Genomic DNA, 21769 nt, shown 5'->3' with positions numbered 1-21769 from the left:
TTATTAAGATCTTTTTCAAGCACAACATCATTCTTATTGAAGTCACTCTCCCTTGTTTATGGACACCTGTTGCTACAAAACACACGACTGGGGTGCTCCTGAATGAAGTCACACACTGAACACAACTGCACTGACTACACTGAACACCCGCCTGCAGCCCCTCAACACTGACCAAGCACAGACGTGTCATGTCTTTGGTCAGTATCTCTCTCATTTTTTACAGTGAGTAGTCACAACCAGTTCCCATCTGTTATCTCCACCCACCTTCCTCTTCCCTGTGTCCCTTTTCTTTTCCACAGGGACATAAAGATACTTGTTAAAGGTGCCAACCTACCTCATTTCACACCCATTCTCTCTTTTCTCCCATTTACATTATAGAAGTTCCTGCTTCTGGGTAATGCAGTTATTCTACTCTGTTTTAAATGATAAATGGGCTTGGTTTTGTGTTTGTTTTTTAAGGCATATGAACCCAGGCTGACCTGGAAGTAACTTTGTAGTTCCAGGATGGCCGCAAACTCACCATATAACCCAGGCTGGCCTTGAGTTGTTGGCAACACCACATACCTCAGCCTCCCAAGTGATGACAATATAGGTATGTGTTGATACTCCAGGTAAATACTCCTTCTTAAAAAGAAGGGTATTCAAGTGACAAATACAATCAAGTCTTTCGTGTCTACAAATTAAACCACTCCATATTCCATATTTCCTTGTAGTTATTCTTTCCCTTCCCAGGAATGTGGCATGAAGTAATGGGCGATACTCTCCTTGTCTCATTCATTCTCAGGCCATTGTTTCTTGCTATAGTTTTACCACAATAACTGAGACAAAGATGACCAGTGATTATCAGATTGTAAGTATAAGGACATTTTCTTAATACTCATTTATTTTCATCTTTGAGCAACACTTGACCATTTTATATTTCTTTTTTATGACAGACAGAAAGAGAAAGAAAATTGGCACACCAGGGCCTCCAACCACTATAATCCAACTCTAGACATGTGCATGTGTGACATGCATCACCTTGTGCATATGGCTTATGTGGGATCTAGGAAGTGGAACATAGATCCTTAGGCTTCACAGAAAAACACTTTAACCACTAAGCCATCTCTCCAGCCCTTTACCTTTCTTTAAACACTTTTCAAATTGAATTATGGGATAAATAATCCACTAACTTTTCTTTTTGTGTGTGTACCTTTTCCATAGCCTTGTGACCCTCTCACTCATAGCAGTTTGTTTTTTTAGATAAGTCACAGATATCTTTCTTCTTTACCTTCTCTTTTAAGACAAACTTAAAATGGATTTCTAAAAATTTCATGTTCTATCTATTGACAGCACACAAATTGATATATTCAACATGAGGCTTTCTCCTAAGCTCCAGGATATATAACACCCGTTCAATGTTTCCTCTTTAACATTCTCCTATGATGTTCTGCCTCATGTGGTACATTAATCTGTGAAGCAAGCTATGGACTGGAATCTCTGAAATCATGAGCTAAAACAAATCTTCCTCCCATTAGGTTGTTTATGTCAAGTCTTGTTATAGTGACACAAAATTTCATGTTCCATCTATCTATTGACAGCTCACAAATTGATATATTCAACATGAGGCATGACACAGTGACACAAAGTTTGATTCACATACATGCTGACCTCTCTACTTCTGAATTCATACTCCTCACTCTGCCACTTTTATAAAATTATGCTATAAGTAAAGAATACATAATTCCAGAAAAAATTGTTTTCAAATAAAACATTTGGGGTGGGGGTGGGGTTGAGGTAGGGGTTCACTCTAGCACAGGCTGACCTGGAATTCACTATGTAGTCTCAGGCTAGCCTTGAACTCACAGCAATCCTCCTACCTCCCTCCCAAGTGCTGGAATTAAAAGTGTGCATTACCATGCCCAGAAAACAATAACTATTACCAGAGCATTGGCCTTATATACTGCCCTTAAGATAAAATTAGAAAAATCTTTTCACATAGGTAGCAATACTGTCATTTACCTATCCAATATCCATCTACCACTATGTTCTTATAATATACACTGGTTGTTTAGGGATCCATCTTTCCACCTTTTGAATCCAGGAAGGCATTGCAGTTGCCATCCTATTGCTGGGACAAACCACCTGAACAGCTGATAGGAGGAAAGAGCTTGTGTTCAGTGTATGGTTTTGAGGGGAAGTATCATGGTAGGGAATTCATGGCATAAGCAGGAAGCTAGCTTACATCTTGACACATAACTGGGTAAAAGTAGTCTGGGCTAATAAACCTCAAGATCAAGATCTTCACTGAGTGACACACCTAACTGCTCCAGCAAGGCTCTACTTGCCAAAGGGTCTACCAATGAGGAGTTGAGTATAAGGACATGCTAGAAATTTCACATGCAAACCATAATAGAAAGGCACAATTATTTTAACTGGTTAGAGTTACTCATTTGTTGTCCCAAACCCTTGACAGTAAATGCCTTGAAGACAGATATGTAATCTGATTTGGGCCAGTGTGTGACTGTTAGGTAAGGTTCCTTTATTCACAAGGAGCAGCCCGTTCTTTCCTATATCTGGACATAGTTGTACCTGGCTGCACAGCAATCATCTTGGTACCAGCAGTAGGAAAAAACACAAAATCCAGAAAACCCTGCTGGCAAGCCATCATGTCATAGTTATTTTTAAATTTTTTTTCCATTTTTATTTATTTATTTTTTTATTTGAGGGCAACAGACAGAAAGAGAGAAAGAGGCAGAGAGAGAGAGAGAGAGAGAGAGAATGGGCACAGTAGGGCCTCCAGCCACTGCAAACAAACTCCAGATGCGTGCGCCTCCTTGCGCATCTGGCTAACGTGGGTCCTGGGGAACTGAGCCTCGAATCGGGGTCCTTAGGCTTCATAGGCAAGCGCTTAACTGCTAAGCCATCTCTCCAGCCCTCATAGTTTATTTTTGGCTTATGTCTATTTGAACAAGGATTTTCTTTCATTTGAAGGCAACATCATGTAACTGATAGGAAATAATGAGGAGGAAGGTTTTTTAAAATATGAAAATTGATTCAGGTAACTCAATGCATATTTGTCCAGCAGGTAGATTACAACAGTATTCAGTATATGAATCTATAAAACAAACCATTTAATTAAGAACCCAGAAAGTAATTTTTAGAATAAAGTTAGTAAGCTGAAAACTGTGAAAGAATGGATAATTACAAAAGCAATTTTTTGAATTACTAAAAATATTTCACCTTTTGCAATTAATTGTACTTAGTAGAAGAGAACTCTAGTTTATCACAGTTATTTGAGAAAAGGATCTTTTTCTACAGAAATTTTCTGCCAATGAAAGATTGTAAAATAGATTATTAATGCTAAAAAATTTTAATATATGTAATAGCATAAATTTCTGTTGAAGCTAAGATTTCACAATTTAGAATCAGAATTATGATCATTATTTTAACCTAAAAATACCAGTAAAATAGACTGAATTGTCTCCCATCTCATGAAGTGCATAGGTACATTTCTGAATAAATCCTAGAGATAAATTTTCTGACCTGTCAACTGTGTTATTCTCATAAGGGTAGATAATAGAATAAAACCCAGAGCTAAGTATTTGCTCTTCTTGCTAATAATGAACATGGCTATGTCTTGTAAGGCAATTAGTTCTTAGGAATTTCTGTTTTGTGGTTCTATGATATTTTACATTAAAATATGAATAAGAGGGCTGGAGAGATGGCTTAGCGGTTAAGCGCTTGCCTGTGAAGCCTAAGGATCCCGGTTCGAGGCTCGATTCTCCAGGACACACGTTAGCCAGATGCACAGGGGGGCGCACGCGTCTGGAGTTCGTTTGCAGTGGCTGGAAGCCCTGGTGCACCCATTCTCAATCTCTCTCTTTCTCTCTCTCTCTCTCTGTCACTCTCAAATAAATAAATAAAAATGAATAAAAAATATGAGTAAGAGGGCTGGAGAGATGGCTTAGCAGTTAAAGCACTTGCCAGCAAAGCTAAAGTACCCAGGTTCAATTCCCCAATATGCAGTGAAAAGCCCGATGCACAAGGTGGTGGCACATGTGTCTGGAATTCGTTTGCAGTGGCTTAAAGGCCCTGCTGGTGTACCAGTTTGTTCTCTCTCTTTCTCAAATAAATAAATAAAATATTTTTAAAAGAATATTACATCTATATGAATAAGAAGTAGGTAATAGAGAGATTTTAAAATGAATTTATTGACACATACTCCTTGACTGTTTTATTCTTAATTGGTGTCTTCTTAAGAATAGCTCAATGTTGGTGAGTTTCTTCTTGGCTGAGCTGGGCTGAGCAAAGGGAGAGCTGCCCCCCTCCACCAAGCCCTTACTCTCCACATGGGCTCTTTATCCCCCTCCAGCTCCCCACAAGGCAGGAGCTCTTTGAACTTTCTCTTTCTTTCCACGGTTTTCCCAGGCCCTCCACATGGGCTCTCAAGCCACGTGGGTGCCTTTCCTTGGCTCTGTACTTCTCTCAGTAAGCATAATAATTTCATAATTATAAAAAAGAATAGCTTAAGAACCTAGTTTATGAATCTAATCATATTATTTTATTTTTAGAATCAGCTATTTCATTTTTGATAGGAAATAACTGCATTTATTTTAAGTGGACAGCTTTATGCATCTAGTAATATGTCTACATCTGTGTACGTAACACCATAATTAAGGTATAGTATATTTCCCTTTCCCTCTAAAGATCCTGCCAATGAGAACTTAGTACATGGTCATAGATCCCCACTGATCCATTCCTACCATTAGGGTATAATTTTACCATTATTGTAATTTCATAGCAATTATTTTGCAATTGACATCTTCAGTTTCCAAATTCTTTTTCCTTTGTATTACTGAAGAGGATCCTTTGGAATAAACATAACATAATTTATTTATGTATTTACCAGTCAACAGACTTTTAGGCTGGGTGTGGTGGCGCTCATCTTTAATCCTAGCACTCGGGGGGCAGAGGTAGGAGAATCACCATGAGTTCAAGAACACATAGTGAGGTCTACATAGTGAATTCCAGGTTAGCCTGGCCTAGAGCTAGACCCTACCTTGGAAAAACAACAACAACATAAAAAATAGACTTTTGGTTGTTTCTAGTTTGAGGTTATTATGACTAAAATGACCGTGAGCATTCATTTACAAGTCACTGTGTAGACATATGCTATGCCAGTCTCTTCAAATTCATTTTTGGCATATGTGTGTTCCTGTGAGGAGTGGGGGTTGTACATGCACGTATGCATGTGGAGGCCAAAGGACACCCTCAGATATTTTTTCTCTGGTGTGCCATTCAGCTTTCTGAGTCAGTCTTTCATTGGCCTAGAGCTCACTGATTAGGCTAGTCTGGCTGGCCAGTGAAGCCCAGGGATCTGCCTCCTCAAACATCTCTGTACTGGCATAGAAGCACACACCACACCACCCAGATACTTTTCACTTTTCACAGTGTTCTGGAGATCTAATTCAGGTACTCATGCTTGCAAGGTAAGCACTTTATCAAATAAGCTATCTTCCCAACCCTCAGCCTCCAAAACTTTGATGTCTCTCTTCTGCTTACTGAGACCATCCTGCTTTTCTTGGATTCTCCTGCTCTAACCTTGGCCTATGAATTGCTTCCAGGTGCAAAGATGGAGTAGACTGTAGGACTCAGTCTAATTTTTACCATTGTCTTGGACATTACATCTGGTATCTCCTATTGCATAATATCTAATAATGGCTTCATCTTTGTCCAGTTTTTCAGTTGTTTAGAATGTGATGACTTTAAGAATGGATACCCTATGTGACTAAAAATAGATGCTTCTACTTTTACTTCTAATGATTATGTTTTTAAAAATTATGAAAGGGCACATAAAGGATTAAAAAAGGAAAAAAAACTTTTTGTGTCAGTTATAAATAATAAAAAATTTCTTTTTAAAATAAAAATAGGGTTGAGTCTAATATGATTTTATTTCCAAAAATCTACTTCCATCGGGTTTCTTTTTTAAGTTACATGGGGGCTGGAGAGGTGACTTAGTAGTTAAGGCACATACCTGCAAAGCCAAAGGATGCAGGTTCGATTCCCCAGGATCCATGTGAGCCAGATGCACAAGGTGGGGCATGCATCTGTAGTTCGTTTGCAGTGGAGAGAAACCCTGGCGTGCCCATTCTGTCTTTCTCCTCCTCTCCCTCTTTCTCTTTCTCTTTCTCTCTATTTGTCTGTCTCTCTCTCAAATAATAAATAAAAGTAAAGATTTTTAAGTTTCATAGAAAGAAAAAGTAATTTCTTAGTTTTGTACATTTCTACAAACAAAATTTTATAACCACTCAATTTGCATGGCTTTCATATAATGGAACCTCTAATTCTCAACAGCAAAGTCAATGGCTCCCATATTTTGACCCCAGAAAATAAGTTACAGTTTCAGCTGTTTCAATGTTGGGTATTAGCAGTTCACTTCTCCTAAATCTCAGTACTCTGCATGCCCTTGTTAGTGGATTTCACACAATTCTGTTTGAATATCCTAAAGCCAAGTAAAGTTCATCAGGGATAATTTATTGATCAGGTATATATAGGGACTAACATAATATCAACTTCAATTGATCACATTCATCTCAATGTTCTCTGAACTAAAATGTATTAAACATACCAAACACATATAAAAATAAAACATTTTTATCAAAAAGAATAACCTTTTAGACTTATACTTTCTGTCTTACCTGCCCTGTAGCAATATTAAGGATCATTCTTAAATACCATTTGTAAAGTAAATATATCATTACAATGGAAATTCTTTTTGGGAGGTAGGGGGAGGTTTCAAGGTAGGGTCTCACACTAGTCCAGTCTGACCTAGAATTCACTATGTAGTCTCAGGGTGGCCTTGAACTCACAATGATCCTACCTCTGCCTTCTGAGTGCTGGAATTAAAAGCGTGTTGCCAACATACCCAGCTATAATGGAAATTCTTACTTGCTTTTATTTTCATTGACGAACACATTTTTGTATATTTTAGAGCTTTATTCAAGAAAACTCTACCAATAAATAATTACTTAAAATATCCTAAAGTGTTCCAATTGTAATCCTCAAAATTCACAGTTGATAAGATAATTGGCTATTTATGGCTTTTTAAGAATAAGCTATTTTGTCAAATTCTGCCTTTGAAAACTATGTTGTCAAGTTTTAAATCAAATTTAGCCTATAGTATAGAAATCCATCTGGTTTTAAATAATAATAACTGGTGTCAGTGAAATTTCTCCCATTTCTCATAAGAAGCTCTTAAAGAATTTCCAGCATAGTAATTATGCATGACCTCCCCTGTCGGAAACCATGTTCAGCATCCTTAATCAAATTTTGTTATTCCAGGTGCTCTTTTTTTGAATCTCTTAAAATGTTCTCTAAATTATTTTGCCAACACTATTTTAGAAAATATCCACTGTTATAGTTATTGAGTTATATGTGTCAACATTCTATAATTATATCATATATTCAGTTGAATTTGGTCTTTCTTAGATTTAATTTTTTTTCTTAAGTTTTGGCTTGCTTAAGCCTATTGAATTATCTGTCAAATTAACAAGTGGTAAAAACCATAAAAGCTTAAAGACTTCTCATAAAATCTATTATTTATATCTTGACAGTAAAGTCAAATATATAACCAAGAAGTTATATGGGATGTTGGTAATAACAAGGAAAAGTAATTATAATAACATATGCTTTCATCTGAATATAAGGGTACATTTATTTTTCAAAGTTGTACTTCCTATGCATAGACTGTTATTTCTGAACTACATGTTTTCATCTTAAATAGCAATGCATTATCTAATTTACTACAAAGTCTTGTTTTAGTCTCCCACAAGTCATCTATTTTTGTCTTAAGCTACCCACAACTCTATGAAAAGTCAATGTTTTCCCACAAAAAAATATTAAATATTTAGAAGACAGGTAAATTTACATGGATTTGAATGTTATACAACTTATATCAAAATATTAATCACATGATATTTCTTAACTGTGTATAATTTTTTACACATCAATTAAAAAACAGTGAAAAAATAAGTGTCATCAACTCATAACTTTATTCTCAAACATTAGAATAAGAGTTTCCAAATTTTAGTTGGATAGAAATCATCAGAAGACATTTGTTAAAATTCAGATTCCTGGACTAGAGAGATGGCTTAGCAGTTAAGGCATTTGCCTGCAAAGCCAGAGGATCATGGTTCGATTATCCAGGACCCACGTAAGCCAGATGCACAAGAGCGTGCATGCATCTGGAGTTTGTATGCAGTGGCTAGAGGCCCTGGTGCACCCATTCTCATTCATTCTCTCTCTCTCTCTCTCAAATAAATAAATAAATAATATATTTTTAAAAAGAAAATTTAAAAAAATTCAGATTCCTCAGCTCTGTGTTGAAAATATTCTTAATTCAATAGGCTTTTTCACACAAAACCCAGACAATTCTAATGCAGATGTTCTCTGGACCATACTTTAAAAATATTACAAACCCTTTCCCTACAGTAAGCATATGATGTTTCCCTATGACAGAAGGAAGAAATCTATTCTCATTCAATTAGCCTAATGTTATGGTTTTTTTTAATTACTATGCATAAACTCCAAGACACTGGTTAAAAACAATCAACAGTAATAAGAAGAAATTATTAACATTACTTTTTATTTTTGAAAGTCAGCCTTTCTGCCTGAGAATGAGTGCTGTGGAACACTGCCTTCCAGACATGACGGGCATTGCCTTCGGGAACTCACAGCTGCTGTTGATTTTACCTGCACAACTGGACTATTAATATTTCATCTCATGGATGGTGGAGTAGTGCGTGAGGCCACCATCCCTTCCTGACAGGTTATTAGCAGTTAATGCTTGCTGAGGCAATGAGAGGCATTTTCACAATGGTAAACTGCAAGTGATCTGGAGATAATCCCCCACCCATGCTGCTGCAGGCAGCCCTAGTTAAACTCAGAGGGGCACACAAATACAAAGAGAGAAGGAAGGTGTATGAGTAGAAGGGCTAGCTGGAAAGATGAACTCTTCAATAGAAGGCACACCAGAAGGAGGGACAAGAGAATGTGACAGGTGGAGATTATGATCAAAATACACTATATATATAAAAATGGTCCATTAAAAAAAATAAACATCACTAGTAACAACAAAAGAACAACCTATGGTTCTCCCCACCAACCACACAGCAAAAACTAATAATTATAGAGTACCATAACTGAGGGAAGATAATTTAGCAGAACAACTGAGGTGTGAGCTAGCAGAAGTGAACTCAAATCATATTGCAGAACTCCAAAAAGACTCAGAAATTTGAAGCATCAGGTAATTTTAAATCTGGACAACCAGTCAATAAAACAGTAAAACACTCCACGCCCTCTCTTTTCCTCAATCAAAACATTCAGGTAACTAACTATACATTTGCCATCAGGAAATAAGGCAGGGAGTTTTCTGTGGAATATATGTGTGTGTGCATATATATATATATATATATATGTATGTTTTGTTTTGTTTTTCAAGGTATCTTCTTACTCTACTCAGGCTGACCTGGAACTCACTCTAAGGTCCTAGGCTATCCTTGAACTAAGGGAGATGCCCCTACTTCTGACTCCCAAGTGCTGGGATTAAAGGCATGTGTCACTATGCCTGGCTAGCTCTTTTAAACTGAGAGAAAATTCTTATTTAGGAAAACCTATAACATAAAACAACAATTCCAAACCAGCCACAGGACAAGAGCCTTTCTCATGGTTTCAGTAAATTCGATTATCTTTTAAAATCGTTTTCTTCAGTGGTATGATTTTAGGATATTAATAAAGTACACATAAAAACATGCAAAAAGCAAGGAATCATCATCACTTTCTTAGAGAAAAAAAAAACAATCATTTTCTATAAAGGAAATGTTCTTATGTATAATATCCATGCAGCTTAACACCACTTCTTAAACTATGAGTCTAAAGAGTTAATTAGGAGAGAATAAAAGGTATCCAGCCATGATCATAACCTTCAACAATCTGGTATCTGTACCTTTCATTTTTACCTTTACTTGCCAGCTTTTGTTCAGTTTTTCTTGATATCTTTCTGATCCCGTGAATATATACGTTTGGTATATCCCCTATAGCAGTGAATGCCATGTGGCCTTTAAAACCATACTAAGTATTTCTAAAACTATCAGATTCGACTTTCAAATGGATATGCAATCTCTGGTAGCCCCAACTTTACTAAAAATATGATTTTGATCTTCATTAAAAATTTCCACTTGAAACAAGTCAATGAATTTCCATTTATTATTAAAATACAGTCATTCCTCCTTGGGTGCATTCTGAACTCACATGACTTTTCTGCTTTAACTACCTTACTTTATCATTCATTCTCAGTAATTTTTTTCCTCACCCCACAATAACTTGCACCATATCCCACTCTTTTCTCATTCTGTTTCTTTCTCTCCTTCTCTCTCTCTCTGTCTTTCTCTCTCTCTCTCTCTCTCTCTCTCTTTGTTGTTGTTGTTTGTTTTTTGAGGTAGGGTCTCACTCTAGCCCAGGCTGACCTGGAATTCACTACGCAGTCTCAGGGTGGCCTCAAACTCACGGTGATACGCCTACCTCTGCCTCCCAAGTACTGGGATTAAAGGCATGCGCTACACACCTGGCCTCATTCTTTTTCACTTTTAGTATACTTAGTGATAATTGGGGGAAAAACCCTAACATTTCTAATATTTTACCATGGAAGATAAAATAATTTGTAATTCTTTTATGACTACTTCACTTTCTTATTTCTACTACTGAGAGAGATGCCTTAATGGTAAAAGGCACTTACTTGCAAAGCCTGATGTTCTGAGTTTGATCCCTAGTATCCCTAGTATAGATAAAGATAGATACAAAAAGTGACACATGCATCTGGAGTTGCTTTGCAGTGACCCTAGTGTACTCTCTTTTTCTCTCTCTTTATCTCTCTTTTGCTTGAAAATAAATAAAAATATTTTAATTTTTTTTCAAAATTAAAATTTAACTTACAAAATAATTACTTTATTTATCCTTTTCCCCAAAGTTCACATAGACATCAAAGGCCACTATTTGGCTATACATTCTTTTCTTTTTCTTTCATTCTTCAAAGTGATATTTAGTTAAATATCTATAAACACATTAATCATGTCCCATCATGAGTTTTAAGAATTTTGAAATTTTTAAAAAATACATTTTAATTTATTTACACATAGTGGGAGGAGGCAGGATCTGTTGCCACTGCAAGCAAATGCTAGCTGCTGTGTCACTTCATGCATCTGAGTTCATGTGGGTGCTGGGGAACTGAACCAGGGCCAGCAGCTTTTATAACCGAAGGGTAAACCATCTCCCTAGCCCAGAATTGTGAAATGCCTTAAAATCCTACAAATTATAAATGAATCTGAAGACTTCCTTGATTATTATTGCAGTCAGGTTCACATTGCTGGTAGAAATCACTCAACCAAGAGTGACTTCTGGGAAAAAGAGGTTTATTTTGGCTTACAGGCTCGAGGAGAAGTTCCATGATGGCAGGGGAAAATGATGGCATGAGCAGAAGTTGGACACCACCCCCGGACCAACATAAGGTGGACAATAGCAACAGGAGGGTGTGCCAAACACTGGCAAGGGAAAACTGGCTATAACACCCATAAGCCTGCCCCCAACAGTACACTCCCTCCAGGAGACATTAATTCACAAATCTCCATCAGCTGGGAACCTAGCGTTCAGAATACCTAAGTTTATGGGGGACACCTGAATCAAACCACCACATTCTTCCCCTGGCCTCCATAAACTGATAACCATACATGATGTAATGCAATGCAATGCATTCATCTCACTTTAAAAGTCCCCATAGTTTTTATCAATTCCAATGATGTTCATACATCTCCATAGTCCAAACTCTTTTAACTGAGTCATAATACCAAAAAATTCCCCCCAAAAGGCTTAATGGCACAAAATAAACATTCACACTGCAAAAGTTGGCATTGGGCATAGCAAAGAAACATTCAGTCAATACAAGATTTAAAACAACCAGGGCAGATCCTTTTATTGGTTCATAAGCGTGATGATTGGGTGTTCACGCTCTTGTGTGACGTGTGCCTCCCACTAAACCTTGTTACGCTCTGGCACATAACCCGTCTGACGTAAAAAAAAAAAAAAAAACAGGGCAAGCATAAAACTCTGTAGCTTCAAGTCCAACAACTCTAGTTAGTCACAGATCTCCAAGTCAGCTAATTCTAACCAGCAACAAGTCTCTGGCATTTCAATTCCACCCTCCAGCTAGTCTACTCAGTGTCCTGGAAAACTTCATCGGCCAGCAACTTTCCTTAGCAGCCATCTAGTGGTCCTGGCATCTCCACTAGAGAGGTTTATTTTGGCTTACAGGCTCGAGGGAGAAGCTCCACGATAGCAGGGAAAATGACAGCATGAGCAGAGGGTGGATATCACCTCCTGGCCAACATAAGGTGGACAATAGGAACAGGAGAGTGTGCCAAACACTGGCTTGGAAAAACTGGCTATAACACCATAAGCCCACCCCTAACAATACATTCCCTCCAGGAGGTGTTAATTCCCAAATCTCCATCAGCTGGGAACCTAGCATTCAGAACACCTAAGTTTATGGGGGACCCCTGAATCAAACCACCACAGTTATTTTACATGAATTGCTCTCTAGTGACCAAAAAACGGAGCAGTGACATTTTTCTAATACTTAAATTCTCCATTTAAGAACATGTTATCTCTAAAAGTGACTATTTCAATTTTACCACCAAGGCATAGAATTACAGAGACTGAACTGAAATGAATTCAACATTTGTCTCCAAGAATGGCTGCATTTTAACAATCCTTTTAAGCTCTCCAGCAAAGATGTCTTCACAATTTCTTTCTGGTATCTAATGTCCCTTCTTTTATTCATAATTCAAACATGCAGATTAAAAGGGAGATAAAACTTGTGTTTCTTAGTTCCTTGATAAATTCCCTGACTAGTTGCTTTACAAAGCAACCACATAAAGAAGTAGAAGGAGAAATTAATATTTTGATAGAAATATCTAAGATCTAGTCAGCTAGTCACCTATTTCAAGCAATGTCCACTTTCCAATAGCCCAGTATAGTAGAAGTATGCATGGTTATTTTAAGTTGATAATGTGTCTCCCATTAGTAAGAAAAATAGTTTCTATTAGATGTATATTTATGAATCCTAAAGATGAGAACAGAAACCTGGAAACTTTCTGAATTCTTGTTATTGTACTTGATGCATGATGTCACCATGAATCCTCACAGCAGCTTTGAAATAGTCAGTATTGCCACCCTTCTTACATGATGAAATCGAGACTCAAAAAAGCTAAGTGGTCCAAGGCCTCATCACTAGTGAACAGCAAAGCCAGAATTCAAACCCAGATTCTGAGGTTATATCTCCATGTCTCTCTAATATATTCCTAATGAATTTGAGTTGCTATATGATTATTATGCTGATTTAAGATGGACCAAAGAATCCTTTCCTAGAAAAAAAGGTGAGTTTTTTTTTCAAATTCTCAACTGTGCCTTCACACTTTTTAATATCAAATATGATCTGAGAAGGGTAAGAATTTTCTAAAAACCATTATGTATTTGTATGACATTTATATATTTCAAATTCTGTTTTTCAAAAAGTTAGTTTTATCATTACATAATATTTCTTAGGCTTATCCAGATTTAATTTTTAAATTTATATGAACATTTTAATCAGAATACTAGTTATTTCAGACTTTACTTGTTCTTTCAAGAATAAAGGTGCTTTTATATCTTATTCTAAAGAAAAAGAGGCAGATTTGAGATTTGAAGCCAGGTTAGACTAGCTTCAATACAAACATTTTGTAAATGTTGGATGAATTAGAAAGTTCCTCCAAGTTTAAACAGCATTTTATTAGGTACATAGCTAAGTATATTAAGCAAATAAGCATGGATGCGTTGATGAGACAGGTCATGTTGTTCATGCTATAAGCACATTTCTAAACAGGTGAGCATTTTAGTTATAGGTCATTCTTCATATCTCCAATTCTCAAACAAAAACAAGTTATACATTTCAAAAGACATGAAAGCTTTGAAACATGATTCACATTTCCACCTGCAGTACAAAATTACCTTTTCCAATGTTTCCTTTCCCACTGTTATCTCATGTCCATCCTGGCCCATACCATTCTTAAAGAACAGAATTCGGACTGAGGCCTTCTGAGTAAGTTTCTTCATTCTAGTTGAGAGGACAGGCTGGGTTTTCTGTTTTTTGACATCAGTAGGAAACATCAACCCGTTCATTGTCCAGGTTACTTTCTTCATTAACAACAGATGGTCTAAAAGACAATTAAAAAAAAAAAGTAAGTCTATTTTTTTGGCTTCATGATTGAAGAATGGTTGCATCATGCTTCCCTTCCCCCATTCCCTCCACCATACACACTGGCCACTCTCCATGTAGATGCGGGTTCCCTGAAATGATACCACCAGCTTCCCACTAACCGTGACATAAGCTGTAGCAAGCTGTCTGCTCTGATAGCCTGCATAAATCATCATTTCTGAAGGGAACAGATGTTCAGGGTATGAAAGAGTAATACCATGATTTAGTCCTAATTAAAATTCACCTTAGCATGCCTCTCACTGATCACATGCACCCAGCTAAAGGTCCACTGAGAGGGTCCAATGTCCTTTCATTGCTATAGAGTAACGTGGGTTCTGAACTTTTGCACTCTTTTGCATTGGAAAAGCACTCTTTTTCCTCTCTGCTATGATTGCGTATCGACATTTTAAAGAAGATGACCTCCAAATAGTAACCTTACACTGTAATTCTCCTGTAACTGCAATGAAGGTACCTTCCAGAAAATCTTTGGTGAGAGATTCAAACTATTTTGCTGAAAATGAAAAACAGATTTTCATTAACAGTTTACTTTGACCTATACATTTTCAAAGATGTATGTAGGAATTTAAGTTTCCAACTCCCACTAATATTAATGGGAGTGCAGCTAAATTACTATGTATGTCTGAAAATGTAAGGGTAAGAACAGGAGTGCGGTATGTTGAATACTAAGTTGCTGTCAACAGCCTTTCTTTTCAAGAGGTTTCATTTCATAAATAAGTAATTTTCCTCTGAGCTACTCTTTTATGTGTATGTTCAATTTGTTTTAGGTTCTATTTTTAAGGTTACAAATTATAAAAACACAACAATCCTCCTTCATCATCTTCTCTTATTTGCCCTAATGAAAGAAATATTTTATTTAAATGTAGCTTAAAATAACTATATTTACCTGTTTACCCAAATTTGTAAATGACCTTTCAAGGTTAGTAGTTATTTTGAAAACAGAATGATTTCTTTGACCTAAAAATGGTACTTTATATAAAAAATGCCAATATTGGCATGAAACACAATCACATAATTGCCAACGTTCAAGTCTCAGAATGACTATATTGACTATATTTAAGTGTTTTGTTGTTGTTGCTTTTTTTTGTTTTTGCTTTTGTTTTGTTTCTTTGATGTAGGGCTCCACTCTAGCCCAGGAGGCTGAACATAAATTCACTCCCTAGTCCCAGGCTGTGCTTGAACTCACAACAACCTTCCTCTCTCTGCCTCTCAAGTGCTGGGATTAAAGGCATGTGCCACCATACTCTGCTCAAGATTTTTTTTAGTAATTTATTTATTTATTTGTAGGGAGAAAGAGAGACCAGAGTCTCTAGCCACTGCAAACAAATTCTAGACACATGAACCACCTTGTGCATCTGGCTTTATATAGGTACTGGGGAATCCAACCTAGGTCCTTTGGCTCTTCCAGAAAGTGCTTTAAGTACTAAGCTATCTCTCCAGTCCTCAAGGTGTTTTCTTTTTTTTTTAATATATATATATATATATATATATATATATATATATATATATATATATACACACACACACATATATTTAACAGTCAATTTGGTACCATTGTTAGGCTCATCCATGTCCTACCCGCTCCCATGGTAGCATCTCCCTTTCTTCTTTCTTCCTCTGTTTTTTCCCATGTTTCTCCTTCCCTCTCTCTCACGCACCTACACAGATATATACATGTATGTATATTTAGTAAAACTCACAAAGTAAATTGAAACAAGATTATTATGAGATCAACTTTCTAAAGGGAAAAACATTTTAGCATAAATTAGTTACTATACTTTTTCATTTTGTAAACTAAAACTAATAGGAACTAGAATTATAAAATGACCTAAATTTGCAGAGGTAGGAGGATCACGGTGAGTTCAAGGCCACCCTGAGACTCCATAGTGAATTCCAGGTCAGCCTGGGCTAGAGTGAGACCCTACCTCGAAAAACAATAACAAACAAAAAAAAAAAAAGAAAAAGAAAAAGAAAGAAAGAAAGAAAGAAAATGACCTAAACTTAATGCATTCATTGAATGGAAAATAAGTACTCAAATTAAGTACTATTAAGAAGAGTTATGTTCATAGCTGCACTATTGACATTAGTCAAGAGGTGGAAATTAAATGTCTCTCAATGGAAGATGGGATAAACAAGTTTTTGTATATATGCATGATGGAATATTATTCAAAGAATGAAATACCCATATATGCTATAATGCAGATAAGCTTCAAAAACATTATGCTTAGCAAAAACAAGCTAGACATAAAGTTATGTGTTATATTACGTGAAATACTGAGAATAGGTAGGCCCATAGAAAAGAACACAGTGACCTGAAATTGAGGAGAATGGGTCATAATGAGAAACTTAATGGGCAAGTGCTTTTATCTTGAAATGATGGAAACATTTTGGGACTAGATAGAAGTGATGTTGTGAAACATCATGGATGAACCACATACTATGGGATTGTTCAAGTTAAAATTACCAAGTCACCTCAATCAATAACTAAGGTTTGGAAATAGGCATGATGGCATACACCTTTAATCCTAGCTCTTAGGAGGCAAATACAGGTGTATCACTGTGATTTTGAGGCCACTCTAAGACTACATAATGAATTCCAGGTCAGTCTCTGCTAGAGTGAGATCCTACCTTGAAAAAAAATAAAAAGCAAGCTGGAGGGACAGCTCAGTGGTTAACGCACTTGCCAGCAAAGCCAAAGGACCCAGGTTCAATTCCCCAGGACCCATGTTAACCAGATGCACAAGGAGGCACACACATCTGGAGTTCGTTTGCAGGGGTTAGAAGCCCTGGCACACCCATTCTCCCCCCACCCCCGACTCTAATAAATAAATAAAAAATATTTTTTTAAAAAAGCTAGGTTGAATAATACCTTTCTGAAAACCAAAACAGTCAATTTCTCAATAGAAAAAATTCTGATGAGTTCTTTTAGTTTAGTGAGTGTTCTCAAACCATTTGGATGCTTCCAAGTACTTTGCAAGAGGAAAACATAAAGTGTACATACATGCTAGGTTTGAATCCCTCCTCTGCTACTTAGTGGCTCTAGATGTGTTATGCTTTCCAGAATGTCAGATTTCTCATCTACAAAGAATCTGAAAAATATCACCCCACTACCTGGTGAAGGCTAGAGATCTTATATACAAAAGGATCTGACACATCCTTAAATGTTAGGGTCTTCCTCCACCTCCTGAATTCCTAGTGCTTATTAAGAGTTCTAGAATGGGGCTGGAGAGATGGCTTAGTGGTTAAGCACTTGCCTGTGAAGCCTAAGGACCCTGGTTCGAGGCTCGGTTCCCCAGGTCCCACGTTAGCCAGATGCACAAAGGGGCGCACGCGTCTGGAGTTCGTTTGCATTGGCTGGAAGCCCTGGCGCGCCCATCCTCTCTCTCTCCCTCTATCTGCCTTTCTCTCTGTGTCTGTCACTCTCAAATGAATAAATAAAAACAGGAACAAAAAAATATTTAAAAAAAGAGTTCTAGAATGGCCAGAGAGATGGCTTAGCAGTTGAGGTGCATGCCTGTAAAACCTAGGGACCCACGTTCAATTCTCCAGTTCCCGCATAAGCCAGATGCACATGGTGGCACATGCATCTGGAGTTTGTTTGCAGTAGCTAGAGGCCCTGGCATGCCCATTATCCTTCTATCTCTCTCTCCCTCTCTCTGTCTCCAATAAATAAATAAAAATAGCCAGGCATGGTGGCTCACGCCTTTAATCCCAGCACTTGGAAGGCAGAGGTAGGAGGATTGCTGTGAGTTCAAGGCCACCCTGAGATTATATAGTGTATTCCATGTCAACCTGAGCTAGAGCAAGACCCTACCTTAGAAAACCAAAATAAATAAAGAAATAATCTTTAAAAAAAAAGAGTTCTAGAATAAATTGTTACATCATTCAGGGTCCAAACCAGAATCCACACAGAGGATGTGAGCAGAAGGAACCACAAGAAACTGGCTACACACATGAAGAAAAAGGTTGAGAAACAACCCAGGACCATGTGCTAACCAGAGATCCACTGTGGCCAGAAACCACCCCACAGAGGAGGTGTTGCATTTGAATTTAGAGCCTCTTCATTCTAAAGGGGGTTTCTTTTGATTACTTTAGCCATGACCAGTACTAGGGAGAGGTGAGTGAAGGACCAGTAGGGCAAAATTCCAAAAAGTGTTCTTAGGGTCCTCCTGGAAACCTCAGAGTGAGGGCCTCCCAGAGCCTGTCCATAGGCAAATCACTCTCACCACCCTAGTCCCAGCCCTGGCCCCGTCTCTTTACATGAAGTAATCCTTAAATCACAATGTTAACACTAACTCCTAGAACATAATGCTTGCTGTTATCCAGACACTGTTGCAATTTGTAGCTATTAAACCACTCAGTTCTCAATACTTCATAATCAATAATAATACTAACCATAATAAAGTAATGTTATTATCCTAATTTATGGGTAAGGAAACTGAATAGCTATCTTGCAGGCAGTATGTAGTAATGCCAGATTATGCACTCTGTTCTAAACACCATTTTTCTAATTGTTAGATTATTTTGTCTCTACCATATATTTTCTGTTATCAACTCAAATTTAACACATCAGAAGCAAAAGTTTCACAATTTCTGCATGCATTGGTTTATCAGGTATAGTCCTTATTTCTGTCAGTGTTTACACTTCCTTCATAGTGATATAGACAGACCTCATCCCTAATGCATAATCATTTCCCCCAATTGTTTATTCAATGGATATTTGAGTCTCCACCCATCAAGGCACTAGAGTAACATCTGTGAAGAGGAGGGCTCAGCCTATAAACATTACAGGCTTTTGGGTGCAGATCTAAGTGAAAGACCTGGGACCGGGTTTAATTCCAGCTCTTGGGAGGCAGGGGTAGGAGGATCACCATGAGCTAAAGACCACCCTGAAACTACTGCCTAAATTCCAGGTCAGCCTGGGCTAGAGCAAGACCCTACCTTGAAAAAACAAGAAGAAATAAAAAAGAGAAAAGGGTGCTGGGTGTGATGGCACACGCCTTTAATCCCAGCACTCAGGAGGCAGAGGTAGGAGGATTGCCGTGAGTTTGAGGCCACCCTGAGACTCCATAGTGAATTCCAGATCAGCTTGGGCTAGAGTGAAACCCTACCTTGAAAAACCAAAAAAAAAAAAAAGAGAGAGAGAAAAGGTTCTCTGGGCCAGGCACACCTTTAATCCCAGCACTTGGAAGGCAAAGGTAAAAGGAATGCTGTGAGTTCCAGGCCACCCTGTGACTACACAGTGAATTCTAGGTCAGCCTTGGCTAGTGTGAGACCCTTACAAGAAAAAAGAAAAGAATGACTCTCTTTCTCTCTCTCTCTCCATATATATATTAGTGAGGAGTGAAGAATTGGTGTGCCAGGGCCTCCAGCCATCACAATCAAATTCCAGACTCATGTGTCACCTTGTGTGCATGTGCAACATTGTGTTTGCATCACTGTACGTCCAGCTTACATGGGACCTGGAGAGTCAAACATGATTCCTTGGGCTTTGCAGGCAAGCACCTTAACTGCTAAGCCATCTCTTCAGCCCTCACAGTAACTCTTGAAAGAAAGCACCATTGCTTTCCATTCCCAAGTAGAAACACTTTTTCATTTTTTCTTCTGTCATCTGCAAGAGCTTCCTAATTATATTTGACTCTCTTATTTCATATCTGACATTTTTGTACTCTAATCACAGCTGAATTTTGCTAAGACATCCATGTAATCATTGCCTAGAGAGAGGTTTCTAACAGCTTTGCTTCTACTAGTCAACTCAGTCAGCCAATCTGCCAGGCAGACAACATATAGTTGTTGAACCTATCCTATATGCCAAATGCTATGCAAGAAAGATATAAAATGGCATACAGACTCTTCCCTTAAACCTACATCTACCAGAATTTAGAGATAATCTGGCACCATCCAAAATCCCTTGTTTATAGCAGGGTAAGGTGGCACATGCTTTTAATCCCAGCACTTGGGTGGCTGAGGTAGCAGGATCACAATGAGTTTGAGGCCACCCTAGAACAAAAAGTGACTTCTAAATCAGTCTGGACTAGAAACACTGCCTTAAAAAAAATGCACCCAGTTCAGAGTATTTTTCCACCCCATCTGCAGAGCAGTGTTATTTTTAACCTCATCCTTCGCCTACACAGAATTGAGTTCCTCTTGTGATCTAGTGTGATATTTGCTTTTTTGCCTCAGTCCACAATGATTTGTCATCTCTCTGAACCCATGGAGCACACACACACCCACGCATTCATCCAAGAATGTTCAAAAACCTACAACAGGCCAAGCATGGTTCTAGTTGTTAGGAGCATCATCAACTACCTGAAATAGTTCATATCCTCTTTCCGTATTTATACTTTTAGAAGATAGAAATCCAGTGTAGTTTGTCTGGTTACCTTGCTCCAGGCATATATGAGCATATATGTGGTGTGATTGCTTGCTTACCACTTATGTAAAATGGACTTTATTTTTTTGTTCATATTATTTATTTATTTATTTGAGAGCGACAGACACAGGGAGAAAGACAGATAGAGGGAGAGAGAGAGAATGGGCGCGCCAGGGCTTCCAGCCTCTGCAAACGAACTCCAGACGCGTGCGCCCCCTTGTGCATCTGGCTAACGTGGGACCTGGAGAACCGAGCCTCGAACCGGGGTCCTTAGGCTTCACAGGCAAGCGCTTAACCGCTAAGCCATCTCTCCAGCCCTAAAATGGACTTTATTATCCGTGTTTACTTATTTACCATTCTTATTCTCTACCTACCCCAGCATAAACTTAAAAATAATTGCTCTATCATGCAGATGCTCACAGATAACCACAATGGCAGAGAATTTCTTTAAGGAAAACAAAATCTTTCCACAAACATTCAGAAGGAGTTGGATTAAACTGGAAAAAGCCCAAACTATATTTTAGGTAAATTATTACACATGGGTTGAAGAGATGACTTAGCGGTTCAGGCACTTTCTGGCAAAGCTAAAACCAAGTTTGATTCCCCAGTACCCATGTAGAGCCAGATACAAAAGGTGGTATGTGCATTTGGAGTTTGTTTGCAGTGGCTAGGAGGCCTTGGCATGCTCATTCTTTCTCCACTCGCCTCTCTCTTTTTCTCTCTCTCACTCTATCTCTATATCTGCCTCTTCTTTCATTCTCTTTCTCAAATAAATTAAGAAAATATTTTTTTTAATTATTACACATGCCTTAAAGAAAGTTTGGGTGTCATCTTTTTCAGGAAGCCCTTTCTTGCTTAGCTACCTTGCCCACTCTGAGAAGACTTGCACTGTGGAACTATACTATAACAGTGTGCTTACTTGGCTAAGCACACCATGTTTATCTACTTGATGGCTTCCATAGTATTCAATGAGTACTGGGTAAATTAATGTACAAAGCTACCATTTTATTCCAATAAAATGTAGTCCTAAAAAGGAATGTATATGCAATTCTACT

General features: G+C 37.7%; 1 protein-coding gene and 1 non-coding gene across 2 annotated transcripts in view; one reads left to right on the top strand and one right to left on the bottom strand.

The window, feature by feature from the left end:
• Window positions 1–21769, bottom strand: part of Dcdc1 (doublecortin domain containing 1) — a 485885-nt gene that overhangs the window by 428444 nt on the left and 35672 nt on the right. Inside the window, exon 5 of the mRNA XM_004660718.2 lies at window positions 14077–14282. Coding sequence (XP_004660775.2) covers window positions 14077–14282 — 206 coding nt within the window. The remainder of the gene's footprint in view (window positions 1–14076; window positions 14283–21769) is intronic.
• Window positions 11998–12102, top strand: LOC123463263. Its single transcript, XR_006638849.1, has one exon. It is a non-coding gene; the product is annotated as a small nucleolar RNA U13 (small nucleolar RNA).

This window comes from Jaculus jaculus, chromosome 8 (genome assembly GCF_020740685.1).
Source record: "Jaculus jaculus isolate mJacJac1 chromosome 8, mJacJac1.mat.Y.cur, whole genome shotgun sequence".
In the NCBI taxonomy this organism is placed as follows: Eukaryota; Metazoa; Chordata; class Mammalia; order Rodentia; family Dipodidae; genus Jaculus; species Jaculus jaculus.
Note: the sequence above shows the minus strand (reverse complement) of the source record. Positions and strands in the feature narration are given on the sequence as shown.